General features: G+C 36.9%; 1 protein-coding gene across 2 annotated transcripts in view; it reads right to left on the minus strand.

The window, feature by feature from the left end:
* AK8 (adenylate kinase 8) overlaps nt 1-16140 on the minus strand; it is a 73876-nt gene that overhangs the window by 43614 nt on the left and 14122 nt on the right. The window contains exons 6-10 of one of the 2 annotated variants that reach the window (XM_030001024.2): nt 14273-14311; nt 7719-7800; nt 6033-6104; nt 5004-5204; nt 1469-1600 (exon numbers count right to left, since the gene is read on the minus strand). In XM_030001024.2, the coding sequence (XP_029856884.1) occupies nt 1469-1600; nt 5004-5204; nt 6033-6104; nt 7719-7800; nt 14273-14311 (526 nt within the window). The remainder of the gene's footprint in view (nt 1-1468; nt 1601-5003; nt 5205-6032; nt 6105-7718; nt 7801-14272; nt 14312-16140) is intronic. The other variant, XM_030001025.2, reaches the window with a different exon arrangement.

The raw sequence follows: 16140 nt of genomic DNA on the forward strand, positions 1-16140 counted from the left end.
GCAGTTTTAGAAATAAAGTTTAAAAAAAATAATTCAGGAAACAAAAGAACAAGTTAATTTTCGTCAACACATTCAAACATGTTTTATTTTTCATTAAGCCAATTATACAGTTATTAAAAATACAGCTTTGAATAAATCTACACATATTTATTTTTAATATGAAATTATAAAACACAACAATATTAAAAACTGATAGCATAAACATTCTATCAATTTTATTTGTACTTATCAGTATTGTAATATAGATTTTTAAACAATTTAATTTTACATTTTTCAAGTTTACTGGATATCATTTTAGTCATATTCATGTTTCCTTTTTTAAAGACTAAAATAATAATAAAGATTTAAAATACAAAAATACTAAACCTAAACCCCTAAACTGAGAGGTAGATAGTTCCATAGCTGTTTCTGTGCCTTTAATGGAACTGCATAAAATCTGCAATCTAGCCATTAGTTGGAACGATTATATGGAAAGTATACGGCTATTTCTGAAGGTTCAAGTTTGAACTTGAAAAAATTTATTTCTTTTCTGAGCAGATCTACTAAACCTGTAACTGAAAACAATACCACTCAGATCTTGATGTTGTTATTCACATGTAAAGCCAAATCCATGTTCAATGGAATCTTCTGACTTCACCAGGAGTTCGGGGAAGACACTAGCAAACTATAGACAACTGAGTGAGTTCCACTAATTAAAGAATCTCCCAAAGATAAAAAAATCACTACCTCCTTAATTCTGATTTTTTCATTTGGTATACATTGAAAGAATACTAATGAAACAAACTTGCATTTTAATTAACAAAGAGGATATGACTAATCAGCAAATTTTAGAGATATCAGACATTTGTTTAAAATAATTTATGGCTACTTCACTATTAGAAGACATTATAGAACATGGACATATATTGCATTGATCCTATCACCAAGCTGTGTACTCATATTATAGGACTTTTTAACATTAGCATGCTAACCATGAACAACCCTCACATAGAATTTTCTGGGCCTCCTTTACAAAAGAAAGAGAATGCACTTTTAAATAATTGCTTCCTTTTCCAATACATTACTTCAGATGCACAGAACCTGAGTCCTCATTAAAGTTCAGAGTAAATGCTATGTTAAAAGTGCCCCAATTTTGGTCAGACAGCTGAAACTGCGAAGACATTACTCATGATCCATGGATCCACAGAAGAATTCAGAGCACTACAGGAATCTAACACACGGAAAAATACTGATGCAAAGGCTATAAAAAATGATGACTAAAGAAATATTAGAGCTGGTTTGTCACAGAATATATGCTCTATTGGTTTATATTTCTTCATCGAAATACTTTTCACTTCCCTCAAAAATTTGACACCCATAGCAATGGACAAACAGAGAAATTTTATGAGCAAGTAAGACAGCAGAAGATAAATGATCAAAAAGAGAGAAAAGGGGTATTGAGCAAAGTGCATATTTACTGAGAACTTACTGTTGACAACACTGTATTTCTGAGCTATTAGTGCTGCCTGCAGGCTCTTCCCACTGCCTGGGGGTCCACAAAAGAGAATCCGTGGTGTAAAGGGGGCAGCGGATCGGTGCCGTGTTTGGACATAGGTAAGAACTAGAACATGAGAGAAAAGCAAGAAATACAGTTTATATCCTATTTAAAAAAAAAAACAACCAAACCACACTGATTAACTTCTCTGTTTCTTTAAAAAAGGTTGTCATGTTGATCATCATTTATTTTATCACTGAAACATCTAGATACTCCAACCAAAATCAGGACTCTGATAAAACTGTCATGTCAGCAACTTACACTGAGGAGCGCTTTAGAAATCATTACTATACATTTACTATCATTACACTCCTATACTTTCTTTCATCAGTAGATGTCAAACCATTTTAAAGAGCAGATTCAATTAATAATTGCTCTTCTACCATGTTGTTTTCAGCTGTCCTGGTTTCAGCTGGGATAGAGTTAATTTTCTTTCTAGTAGCTGGTATAGTGCTATGTTTTGGATTCAGTATGAGAAGAAGGTTGATAACACACTGATGTTTTCAGTTGTTGCTAAGTAGCGTTTATACTAGAGTCAAGGATTTTTCAGCTTCTCACGTCCAGCCAGCAAGAAGACTAGAGGGGCACAAGAAGTTGGGAGGGGACACAGCCAGGACAGCTGACCCAAACTGGCCAACGGGATATTCCAGACCATAGGACGTCATGTCCAGTATATAAACTGGGGGCAATTGGCTGGGCCAGGGGTGGATCGCTGCTCGGGAACTAACTGGGAATCGGTCGGCAAATGGTGAGCAATTGCATTGTGTATCACTTGCTTTGTATATTCCAATCCTTTTATTCTTATTGTCATTATTGTTATTATTATCATTATTAGTTTCTTCCTTTCTGTCCTGTCAACCTGTTCTTATCTCAACCCATGAGTTTTACTTCCCCCCCTCCACTCCCCAGCTCTCTCCCCCATCCCACTGGGTGGGGGGCAAGTGAACAAGTGGCTGCGTGGTGCTTAGTTGCTGGCTGGGGTTAAACCACATTAGCAGAAGTAATTTTTGCTTCATAGGTACAATTTTACCATGCAAATTATAGAGGGATATAATTACATTTAATACCTTCTGCAGTTTCTGAACAAATATTTAAGTGTAAAAACTCAGGATGTTAAATTAATATGACATTTATCCAGCTATGTGTGTGTGATTAACAGGCTCCTAATTACAATATTATAGACTTGTAGCATAGGATGTCACGACACAATGCAGCACTGACAACACATAACCAAGTATAATTTTATTCTTTTGTCCATCATTTTCGCATAACATGTGAAGGAAATTTGAGCTTCTCTGTCCGACTTCACTCTTCTACATTTTGTATCGCGTAGGAAATACTACATTCAGGTCAATCTACAGATTCTAAGAGCTTTGGAAAGACCACAGGACATGAGATCATCAACATTGCTGTATTATAGAGATCTGAACTTTGTTACAATCTCAAAAGAGAACCTGATAGATCACCAAGAAGCTAAAAGAAGACATGGCTTGGCAATGAGGACAAATTAGGATTGTATTTGGACATAGCCAAACACTCCTACTCCCCATGCCCCTTTTATGGCTCACAATACTAGTGAAGAGAGCAGCTCAAGCTTCAGCACAAGTTATGCAAGCTTTCCAGGAATCACAGATTCAAATGCCAAGGCTAAAGTTCATGCCACCGTCTCCTGACTGCCATGGTTACCCATGACTAAAGCAGCATGGGCACACCTACATAGGCTCCGATTTCCTCTGTAATTCCAATGGATAAAATTAAGTGTTAGCCCAGACATCTTCAGTTCAAATAAAAGGCTCTCTAGACTAAAGAGTCCTTGTAATAAAATGGTATTTTAGTCTAACAAATAGGACAGGCTTATACATTAATGTTTGTATGAATCATAAGTCCATATTAAAAAAAAAAACACAAAAGGATTGAGGGAGAACATCATAAGGGTGAGTATTTTAACTACCATTGTTAACACATTGCTGTATACTAACTAACATTTTTACTGAGGATGCTCTGCTAGACACTTCTGTAACATTACAAAATCCTTTTGTAATAAAGAAGCATCTCCAGCAAACTCCAGCCCTGCTATTTCTAGATAGCAGACCTGAAGTATTGAGAAACTAACTCAAACTGCAACCACATGGGATTGTAAACATCTGTTTTTCCAGTGCCACAAGCTGTACTGGGATACTACACTGTACAACTGAATTTGATGTCACATATCCTAGTATATGTTAGCAGTAATCGCAGTAAGGTTTAAGAGTTTAGAAAATTTTATAATTGTATGAAACAATCCATAATAATACTAATATTGATAAGAGGTCTTCTCTTTCTTTTTTACCTCTACCTGCAGCAATAAAAACACTTAACAAAAAAACTGGAAAATTGTAACAGAAAATGGTGTATTTGCTGCATAACTTCCTAAAACCCAAATATCAGCTACCCAAGGAGTGCTCTAGTTATCCTGAACATTTTCCATAACGCAGTGTATTGAAAAGCACAAACATTACAGGCAAAGCACCCTGCTTACAAATGATGCTTAATTTGCAGTAAATAACCAAGTTAATTAGGAGTAATGATCCCCTAGACAGTCTCCACATCTAATTATTCTTTAAAAAAAAAATCTGGCTGCTTGATGCACTGCAGAAAAAAAGATCTAGAGAGGATTTTTTCATTCCAGTTTTCAATTTATCTCACTACATTATTAATTAATAATAATTAATATTCAGGCACTCACATTTTTATTTACAATTCAAGGCATGAATTCTTTATGAATGATGATATGAACTTTTAAATTTAATTAAGTAATTTAGAGGTAATTAATGTGTAAATTCAGAATATAAACTTCCTACTTGTTTATCTTAAAAGTGCAGCACTTATTAAAAAAAGACCTTTTTGAGATGCAAAATTACTGGGATATAACAGATCATCGACAGACTGACAGCTACAAAGTACATTATCAGTTGGTCTTTCTGGCAGTTTCCTTATTCTCTTCTTGAAGAATTAACATTAAAAGTCAGATTGCATTACAGTCAAGCAAAGGCAAACAAGAATTGTTGAACAGAAAAGCTACCAGCACAAGCAACTTTTAAAAAATGAAACGTTACCAGCTTTGAACTACTCCTGCTTCTTGTTATCAGACTTGTGGAAGGTACTAGCCCTTTGGGAGATTAACAACTGAGCCACAATGCAGCCTTTTAGAAGAGATTCTTGCAGAAATAACCATGACATTTGCTCTGCCGAGTCAGGTGTTCCTTGGCAGGACTGTGGAACTAAGACTTTCCAGTTACCTGCACTTATTCTAGTCTTGTAAAATAATTACCAGGAACAGCCGTAACACTGTACTAGAGAGAACGCAACTCAGCTGGGAGCTATCTGTGTTAACTAACCCTAATCCTACAAACTGTCTCTAACAGCTAGGAACTACCTTTCAAATAAGAGTTTATCAACTATCAGATGTGCCATAAAGGTACATATTTACCCTGTGAGAGGACATCCATGGAAGGCTGGTCTGCATTGATCGATTTCAAAACTTTTTGGTAGATCTGGAAAACCCCAGGGAAGTTTCTGTGATATTCCAGCAGTTTCTTTGACATCTCCTGTTCAGATAGATCTTCTGGTTTCACCAAACGCTGCTGTATCAGCGGATCACTTGGCCAGTCAAATGTTGTATGGTACACCTCTGGAAGTTAGACACTGATTAGGAACTAAGAGGATGATTTAATAGGTCTTGCTCAGCTCCAAACGGTTTCCTAAACAAAATCAAGGTCTTTTTTTAAGCTTTATATTGTGGCACAAGCAATAACCTGTGCACTTCCCTCGTTACTTATACTGACACCTTACTCTGCAGATGCACAGATAGGAAGTGGCCAAGGTAACTGCCCGCCCATGTAGCCAAGACAGCATGATGAGTAAGAACAAGGAACTGGGGATAGCTCTCCAAATTCTCAGGCTGAACCTTAAGCAAGTCCTTTGATAAGCAAATCTCCTTTATAGCAAATAAAAGTCATTTCTTTAGTTAAGAACATCCCTCCTAATTCCACTCCTAAAACATCCAATGTGATTTTTTTATTGAGCAATGTCAGGATTTTATTTTGTGATGAATGATTGATAATGATACTCAACAGACAATACAGAGCTAAGTTTACTTAGTCATTTAATGGAAGATACCTAAAAGCATACCTGCACCTCAGAATTAAAACAGGACCTGGCAAAGATGCATGCAAAATGTCATATGGACAGATCTAAGCTTCAAGTATTCTGTACTGCCGTGGTCTATGGTTTGCAGGCTCAATACTGAGCTTTATATTTTCCCATATTTTATGGCACAAAAAAATAATGCAATGTCAACAAACACTTTTTCCAAACAGTTTAAATTTGTAATTATAAATCCCTACCCGTTCTTAAAGGGATACCATTTAAATTTTAATCCCACTGGTATTAACAATGTTTCTGAGACCAAGCAACACTCCAGTTTCTAGTGGAGATCAGGAACAAACACATACTGCACCTTCTGTGAAGGGATCAAGCCTTTTCCCACTGTTCCTCTCAATCAGCACAGTGTCTGGAGCATAAAGCACAACTAGGCACAAAAAAAAAAAAAAAAAAAAAAAAAAAGTAAAAAGTGTAGCTCTTGTTACTTAAGTGTTTTATTTCCTGTAACTGTTTAGATGTATCCTAGTATTAAAGATGGATGAACATATTTCAAGCACGTTTGCCTTGTTCTCTTTTCCCAGTATTCTACCTGCAAAACTTTATTTCACTTTTAATCAGAATTTTGCTCCACCTCCTAAGCACTATAGTGGGATGAAATATACATTAATCCAGTCCAGTATCCATGAGTACTAGCTGTCCCTGTCATTCACACCAATTAACAGGGTTGTCCCTCACTTACATTGTATCTGGAGCTTAGGACAGAAGTACCCCCAGATCACTCGAGACTGATTCTCTTCTATACCACAAACAATTACTTTTCACCCTGAAAATAGTGATAGTGAGACCAGTGAAACTTAATTTTTGATAACCTCACAGAAGAGTATTCAAACTTGATTAGAAAGCATCAAAAGATGAAGAATCTGTCAGTTCCCTAGGTTGCTTTTGGCTAATCATCCTCACAGTTAAACACTGTAATTTAATTACTATTTTCAGTGCATTTGATTACAGGTTTCAAACAAGTTCTTTGTATGACTTCCTTCTCTGTATCAAATAGCTCTTTCAGATGCTTTTCTCCCTATTAAGGTACTCATACACTGTAAATCTCATCTCCTCTCAACCTTCTTTTTGATTAACTAGACAGACTGAGCTTTAAGATTCTCATTCAGGTCTCGGTTGCATAGATATAATTGTGAGCAAAACTCAACTTCAGATGTTATTAGCTGTATTAAAAATACATGCAAGTACTAGGCATTAAACATTTTTGCCTAACTCTATTGCAGTGATTCAGAATTCTTCATTAACAGTCAAATCTCATCGAAATCAAATCCAAAGCGACAATTCATCAAGTTTGCTAACATTCTGTTCACTATCCACTGGCAAGCTCTACATTCATCATTTTACACTGCACGCCACACAATCGTAATAATTTCTTACATTCTAAGTGGGTCCTCTAACTATATTAATTTGGGACAACTGGCTTCTAGATGGCAAGGGCAGCTGTCAAGGTCTTGCCTACCAGCACTTTGCCAGTAAACAAATGTTCCTCTCAAATCAAATCAGAATTCACCCATACTCTGAAAGGTCAAGCTTAAAATCCTTTGTCCACTTCACTTGGTGGAATAAAGTTTGCTAAGCTTGCATTCTCTAATTCAAAAGAAAGATGAATTTGTATTTAGTACATGGGGAATTGTTTTGGTCTGATGATAAAGGCTGATTTCTAGAGATGGAAGTCAGAGAAAACTTACACCCACTCCTAGAACAGAAGCAAAGCTACATATAGCTGCTCAGAGACACTTGCTGGAGTGGTCTTGAATTTACAGAACTCTAACGTGTAAGAAGAAAAGGGTTCATGAAGACAGGGTTTAAAGTCTCACAGGTTACCTCAAGTTTTTGAGCAAATCTGAACTGTACTGAAATATTCTGCTGTCTGGTGACTCCAGTGTCTTCAGTATTGGTATTGAATTTCTTGAGGATTTGGGGGGAGAAACAGTTCTAGTCTTTCCTACTGGGTGCAATCACACATAAACCTTGTACTGCTTACCAACATGCCTAGGAATGATGCCAGATGATTGCAGCATCCATGCCTGTTCCTGATTTTCAGGGAAGCCTTCCAAAATCCACCCCTATTGAACAAAAACATGAAACAATTATTGATCCTGGAAGAGAAAAAACCAAAAATTAGCACTAAATATCAGTGCTATTTGCACAAAAATTACCTCATTCTCGTCCCACAACAGCACAGTATTTGTTAAGGATGCTTGTGAGAGAAGAAAGCAAACATGGAGCACTGATATTTTTGTGAAATGGCATGCACTAATACCACTGCCACAGAGCAATGGGAACTTATGTACTGTAGCAACGAATTTTTTTTTCATGTTTCAATCTTAAAAAAAAAAAGGAAACTTCTATCTTGAATAAAAACAACCCAAAACAGTTTCTACAGTTTTGAAATATTCAAAAGGATACCAGCCCACACTGTGTATAAAAAAGAGGCTAAACAAATCTAAAGACAGATTTAATGCCACAAACACTGAGGAAAATATGCACGCTTTCATTATTTTCTTAAATTATACAGGAAAACTCACAGTAATGGAACCAGCATTCCCAAAGCTAATGAAGCAACAGAGCAAAAGAAAGAAAAAAGAAAAAAGAGCCTTTTGCTCCCTTAAGTCCTTGTTATAGCCAGCTAAGTGTTGGATTGAGCATCTTTAAAAAAACATTTACAGATCTGTGAAATACCGTAGGAGAGCTGCAGCCTCACTCAGTTTCTGCGTGATGCAGTATTTGAAATCTAATCCACTTCCCAGTCTCAAGTCTGAATGTCCTGAACTTTCTCTAATTTATCTGTTAGTTGGTTAACCACACATTTCCTTGTCACTATATCCTATACCTTAAAATAACTTTGTGATATTACAATAAATCTGGAAACCATCTTTGTACTGAAATAAAGAAGATATTTTAATATTGCATTAGCTAGCAATCATTATCATCTCCCACATAAATTTGAAGCTCTGTCAGTATGAGGTCCAAAGGTTTTAGAAGTATTTCAGGGAAACATATCTCCATGACTTCTGTAGGAGAAAATTGGGACATTCCAATTATACAAGAAAATAGAGTAGACTATTTAAAATTCCTTAATTAGCCTGCTTTCAGGAACATGTAATCCTGCTGATATCTGTAGAAAATAAGAGACTCAAGTTACTGCCAGCCATTTTTGCCACTCCTAGTGTTTGCTCTATCGAATTAGAATGAACTGCTGTCTAAGGTCACACAGGTGCTGAGAAATCAATTTATCCCTTGGGACTTGCAGGAGGCAAGGCTGCACAATATTTTTAGCAGTATGCTAGGAACTTCAGCACTAGTTATGAATATATTGTGCCTGTACAACATATATATAGGCCCAGATCCTCTTCTAGGGAGAAATGGCATCAGTGGTCTGAAGCCAACAAATCTATGCCAATTTACAGACTACAAATCTGGCTCATTTTCTCCACCCCCAAGTGCAACACCTTTGGAAACTAAACCAAAACAAACAAAAAAACCCCACCCCACAAAACCATTGCTTCTGATGAGCTTATTGCTCAAAATCACGTACTGAGCAACAGGCAGTAAACACAATATTGTATTTTAACAATGTAGAGCAAACTTCATGAGGTTTATATACAAATTTTTAAGGTCCTTAAAACAGGCAATAAGCAATTTTATAGCTAAAAGTTTTTGCAATGTAAGAAAACACAGCTCAATAAGTAGATTCCTGCAACAAATACGTTTTAAGGCATTAAACAAATGCAAAATAAAAACACACTACAAAAATAGTTAGCATTTTGGATCTTATTTCCAAAGGTCTCTGAGTTCCAGGGTATCAGTCAGTCCCTAATTAGAATACATTATCCATCTACTTGACACTTCAGTGAAATGTCTATTCCACCACAGAGCTGCAGCTTTGTTCAGAACAGGTTTATTGATATTCTGCTGCATTCCCTCTCCATACCCCCAGTGGCTTGGTTCTGTTTTATCACACATCAAAAAGGCCGTATGCTCAGGGCACCCCATGCACAGCTCAGAGCTGGAGGTCTGAACAGCTGCAAGTAGTATGGTATCACAGGAGGGACAAGCTCCAAGCAGATGTCACAGATAAAAAAAAAAAAAAAAGAAAAAAAAAAGAGTAAAAAGGGAGTGTGGCTTGGGAACGAAGCAAGAGGAAAGCAAGACACAGCAGAGCAAGACCTGACTTAAAATATGCCTATCATGCTTTATGCAAACACTGGTCTTCTTTGCCCTCCTGACTATCATTAAAGTGTAATTAGTAACTTCACATGGTAAATTTGTTTCTTTAAGAAGCCATCTATTTTTTGTTCTTGATAGCAGTAACCTTACATCCATGCATGGATTGCACCTTATCACATCAAGGGTGGAACAAAGGCTAAAAGTGAGTAATTCCATGGTGCCTTTACTCTGTGGTCACTGTTCCCTCTCCTTCAGCTGGAAACCTCAATCCTTTCCCACATGAAGACTGCTGTAAATACAGCATTCTGCTGTTGCCTTAATGCCAGGTGAAGCGCTCCTTGGAGACCCATGCCATGCTGAAAATCAGCAACAAGGAAGTACTTTTCAAAGCCATCACTTTCCTCTCCGGATTTAAGGAATCTGGGGAAATGGAAATGTTCAGGGTCATTCCCAAATGTAAATCTCATTCCTTTGCTGGCACTACTCTCAGCTATAATACCAAGCCTACATACTTTCACACTTTCCACCCTAATAATAATGACTTGAGTATTAAAGTTCTCTCCTGTTCTTTGACCTGTACATCCTCAATTTTTTTTTTAATTACAAAATCCAAAATTGACACTGCCTTAGAATAATGAAAAGGGATAGCACGAAGAAATAATGCTGAATTATGTGACATATCCAAAAGAAATCTCAGCCACAAGCATAAAGATCAAAGGTCATGAATACTGCTGCCTTTAGGAAAACAAGTCATCAGTTTTTCCACATCATCAGTACTTTTCAAAAAGTAATACATGCCTTTCGCTCCCATCTGAAGAAAGGGGACAGACAATAATGCAAAAAAATAATATCAGTAATAGCTTTGCCAGTATGGATCTAAAATTTCTAAGATTTTCAGAAAACAGCAGACTGAGTGCAGTAGAAAATATTGTCAAGCCAACTCCTGCAGTCCTTCAACATTAGCAGTATGGATGATGGAAGAAGCTCAAACTTTACCAAATTTCGCATCAGAAAGAAACCTTTTATTCCCCACATTATTTTTGTAGGTTGAGTAAGCTGCAAAGCTATTTAAAAAAAAAAAAAAAGCCACATTCTTCTTGGAAAACAAAAAAGATGGTGAATAGGCAGATTCTCTCCCCAGAGAAATCTATGTAACATCACTATCCTTGCATGGAGTTTCACAGAGACAACATGATACTCTTTATCTGCCAAGGTAAAACCAAAAAGAACCAATAGCCATTGCTCTCTTTGCCTTTCCTTTCAAGGACAGCCACTACCCTTCTGAACTGTTTAATACCAATCAAAAGTAATTCTGCCACTTCTTGTGTAAATCACTGGCCTAAGCTTAGTTTCTCAATGGTCCTAAGACATCAGTAAGGTTGCTCAGCTCGCTCTCTCACAAATTCATCATGTAGCAATCTCTTCACCAGCCTTTTCCAGTTCTATAAATTCCCTCCACAACACCAGCAGTCAGAGGTGCCGTAGCCAACATGTACTAACTCTGTAAGATGAAAAGTCTTCATATCGGCTTCACAAGTCCCAGGTTCTAACATAATGCTTGCAATAAGTTTTCTGCGTATGCTGGAAGACCTACCTGTCTGATCCCTCGCAGTCCTAACTACATTTGTATTAGAAGAACACATAACACAGAGTCTCAGCAGAGCTGTTGATCAATAAAAATGTTCTCCTTGGAGAATGCCTGTGACATCTATAAACCTGTGACTGTCAAAACAATGGCACAAAAATTTCTGTATTCCTACTGTCAGTGGGATGAAAGCTGTACAATTAATGCCAAGCCAATGACACCACAAGGAGAAATAAAACAAACAGCTGGTGGTACTATGGTCCAACATACTGCTCCTAATCTATTAACATTTTCAGTAGAAAAATGCTGAGTCATGTTTTGAAAGAAATGGCATAAATCTGTTCAATGATGTAAAAAATCCACAGTATTAATTCTTTTTCCAATCACACAAAGAAAATATTGCAAATAAAATGCATAGATCCCCTTTCAAATGGAAGACATATACAATGTGAGGAAGTTTTAGTGACCATGAATTACTATCTATTAATTAAAAGATTTTTAATAACCATCACAACTTTGAAAAGTCAATTTTGTGTTTTTCCTAAAAATAGCTGAAACCTTAATGAGACCAATAACATCCACTCCATTCTTGCCGAATGTCAGGGAAGCTTTATAAAGGGTTTTTTTTCCTCCTAGTTCTGTAAGACATCCAGCACCGATTCAGTGTTGCTGGTGATAACAACAGGAACATAAAATGTAGGCAAGACACTATGCAGCTGTTGGCATTTTAACCATCTTGTCACCTTACTCAAAGTTTACATGACCTAATACTTAAAATAACAGTCACTGAGAGATCCTTCCCTCTCTATTAAAAGGAGAACAGGAACCATGCCAACAATTAGAGCAAAAAAAGCATGGGGTGGATGAAGCCTTTGGAGAGCAATGGATTTTGCTTATACGCTGATGGTTAGTAAAACTCACTTTAACAGTATCACAACAAACACTGGAAAAATTAATCAAAGAGACTTATGTGAAAAAATAAGCACACTGAAGAGGTTTTAGACCTAGTGTTATAAAAGCCCTAAAGTAAAGAATTATTCACGTACTTGCTAGCTTACAGCAACTACTGCCATCCAACAGCTCTCCTCCAAATAGCATTACAGGACAGATTGCCCCTGCAGCTATCACCTTTGAGAGATCATGTGAGAAAATATTTAACCAAAACTACTGAAAATACCAGGGGTATCCTGGCATCTTCCCTATCCTACCTGCTAACTACTAGTAGCACAACCAGAGAAGCTGTTAGTGTCAAGCTCAGGGGGCCTGTGTTTGGGGTCTGAAACCAGCCTAAAGCCTAGTGGTTAGCAGTCAGAAGAGCAGTTTCTCTTTTGGGTTTATCATCTTTCTAACTTACTTTCATTTCTACAGGTTTAAAGATATTTTAAACATACTCACTAGAGGAGAAGTTTCACTTGAGATAGATGTTCCACATCTTGCCACAAGGTCAAGGTAGTAAATCATACAATCACCTGACTTGCTGTACGTCCATGATATCTCATTGCACAGCTTACATAAAAAATGTTGACATTCATAGCCTTTTTTTGCTGCTCATTTGCTAGTATATCCAGACCTGACAATACTGGTTTCTCAAGTGTTCCTCAGCTACAGTCTTTAATTCAAAATGCCACAAAAATGAATGAGATGGTACACCACATGTGTGTTTTTAAACAAGTTCTCCTGCCAATTGAAAGGCCTAAGTCCTGTGTGAATTTAGTACAGATAAACAAATACCTTAAATACTGCCAGATATTTGATCTGGAGTGCTCAATAACTATTATGGGATAAAATAAAATAAAATAAAATAAAATAAAATAAACTCAGCTAAAAAGACCTTCAAGAGAAACCAGACACATCCATGTAATTCAAGCACAGTGACTAGCAATGCAATAGTTTAATTCTACTTTGCAAATTCAAAATTAATAGATCAATTATTGATCTATTGAGTAAGGTATACAGTATTTTGTAGAGAAAAATTTATAACCCTTAGGTTTTCTGCGAATCTCTTTACTCCTTTCTTTCTAAGGATTCAAAAATCATTGTTTCAATATCCCAGATGATGAAGCATGGAGCAAGAAACACAGGATCCTAAAACACACAAAAAATGGTCCATTTGGAAAAAAAGGGGAGGAGGTCATGTCCTTATACATCACAAACTAGAAAATTCTTTGAAAGTCTTCCCAGGCCTCGATCATACCAGTGTAGGAAGGGAACTCAAAGAGAAACAACAGCCTAAAACCTGTGTCTCATCTGTATGGCGAAGCAGATTTTATTAGTTCACATTAAGTGGAAAGAAGGCAGGAGGCGGCATCAGAAAAATCCACACTTTGCAATTTAGAGTTGCCAGTACATTTTAAAATCCTAATATCTTGGCAATTCCCCATGTAAGCAAATACTGGTGTAGTTTAAAAGCTCAGGGTTCAACTCATCATTATGTTACTCCAAAGTTGCAGTAATTCAACCCCATAATGTCAATGGGATTTATATCTGGTATAAATTTAGAATACTTTAGTGATGAGCTAGGTTTCTGTTTCACGAATTTCCCTTCACAAGAACAACAGCTCACATCTCTTTGAAGGAAGAGAAGTCCCATACCATCATTTGTAAATATGTATCGGAGCCAATAATGCATCCCAAAGTTTTGTTACAGTAAGTCTTTTGTTAAACCTGGATTTAGCTAAAAATGCAAAGAAATGTTAAAAAATCACGCACATAAGCTTATTTTTACTCCTTCAGAGCTTTCTCTACTGATGGAAAAGGAAGGACTTTTATAGCAAGATACTTCCCAATGCAGATAAGGGCACTGTCATGCACTCCTCTATGACCTGGCAAAAAAAGAACAAGATTAGCTGGGCAAGGAAAGGTTTGTTTTAGCTTAATGACTTTTCTCAGTAACATTAAACACCAGCAGGTAGTATTCTAAATTAAATTCTCATGCAACCAGTGGATTAGATAATGGGATAGGTTGAAGTTTAGCTATTGCTAGTTCTAAGCTACTGCTTAAACAGAGCAGCATACTACCTATTTTGCTGCAGCTATATGCTCGCAACAGAAATATGACACAGACAGATGTCCTCTAGCAAACCTCTCAGGCAGGAACAATTTAAGAGATTACATCTCCAGCTATTCATTACCATCCTGATCAAGTTATCCTTTCCACAGTTCATACACTGTAATTGACCATCTGCTCTAGCTTACACAAGGCAGGTCCATTGAAAGCCACTTCCATCAGTGGCTTAAGCTAAGATAGATAGTTGACTTTGCACTGAAGCACATGAAGACTTCTTTGGCAATCATTCAGTTTATCTGAGTTGTAAAAGCCGAAACCTTCAATCACGGGCAGAAAATTTTTTCAGTTCTTGCTAGTTTTGTTGATGTTTCTCTGCACCTATAGACATCTCTGTGCTACAGAATTACCATGATAAAACTACAATGCAATGGCCCAGCCCCCCAGAAGATTTTGTTTTACATGGATGGAAGGATCCAGCCTGCAGATCACTGCAGACCAAAAATCACAGAGACAGAAGTACAAGACATAAGGTTTTCAGCATTTCCAGTTTCTTTCAGTACCTAATGCTAAGAAGCTTTAGGAAGCAGTTTTCACACTTCAATGAGAAGTTAATTACCAGCCCTGCTTTATTCAACCAACAAGGTAGATGATGATGATGATGTTGAGAAGCAACAGATTTTAATAAAACTATGAGCCTTGCAATATCTCTGTGAGGTCAGGAAGTACTAGTTACCCCCTGACCCAAAGGTGTGGGTGTGACAGAGTTACTGTTCTGAAAACACAAACTATTTCTCTGAAAAAAGGTGTTTAGTCCTTCATGAATGTAACACCTACTTTGCACTGGACTTCTTCCTCTCAAGAAGTGCATCAAATAATGTACAGTCTGTATTTTGGCACTGTTTAGAAACAGGGTTTTATCCATTAGATTAGCATGTCCCTTACAAATAATCCCTTATAATGGGCTGATTATGGACTCAATAAACCATAACAACATCTGAGATTTTAAAGGAAACACATAAAAGAGATTTTGCTTTCCTTGAGTAAGGTTCTATGTTAAAAGTCTCTACTTACATTCAGGCTAAGCACACAGGGGAAAAAAAAAAAGCCACACATTTTTGAATACAGCTAAACCTATTCAGTTGCCTATTTGTGTAAAATAACAGTGAACATATTAATTATTACCTAGAAGAGAATATATTCAAATGCAGTTTTTTCTAACACAGGAAGAAAAAAGACACAATGAGAAACAAAGAAAATTGAAATGAGTAATGTTAGACTTCTTTTCCCCCTTTCCTCAATAAGAGTTAAAATCTTAACTCAACATATTGATCTTTATATATTTTTTGTTTATCTGTTTTGTCCACTATATCTCTGCCAGTTGCCCCAGGCAATCAACAAAGCTATGCTTGTTCAGCCTTTGATCATCTCTGTGCTAGAAGATTAGCATATGCATACTCTCATCCTCCCCTTTATCCTGTTAATAAAGCTCCAAACTCCCTCTGCTGATGTTCAAGAAAGCAATCCGCTCCAGAGCCCCCAATGATTTGCCCCCATTCCCTCCTCTGCTCAGGACTCAGAATGCTAACTACTATGCACGAGTTGTGTAAGTGCTTATCCACCAGCCCTCTGAGGAGCAATTCTTAC

Source organism: Aquila chrysaetos, chromosome 24, assembly GCF_900496995.4.
Source record: "Aquila chrysaetos chrysaetos chromosome 24, bAquChr1.4, whole genome shotgun sequence".
Taxonomy (NCBI): domain Eukaryota; kingdom Metazoa; phylum Chordata; class Aves; order Accipitriformes; family Accipitridae; genus Aquila; species Aquila chrysaetos.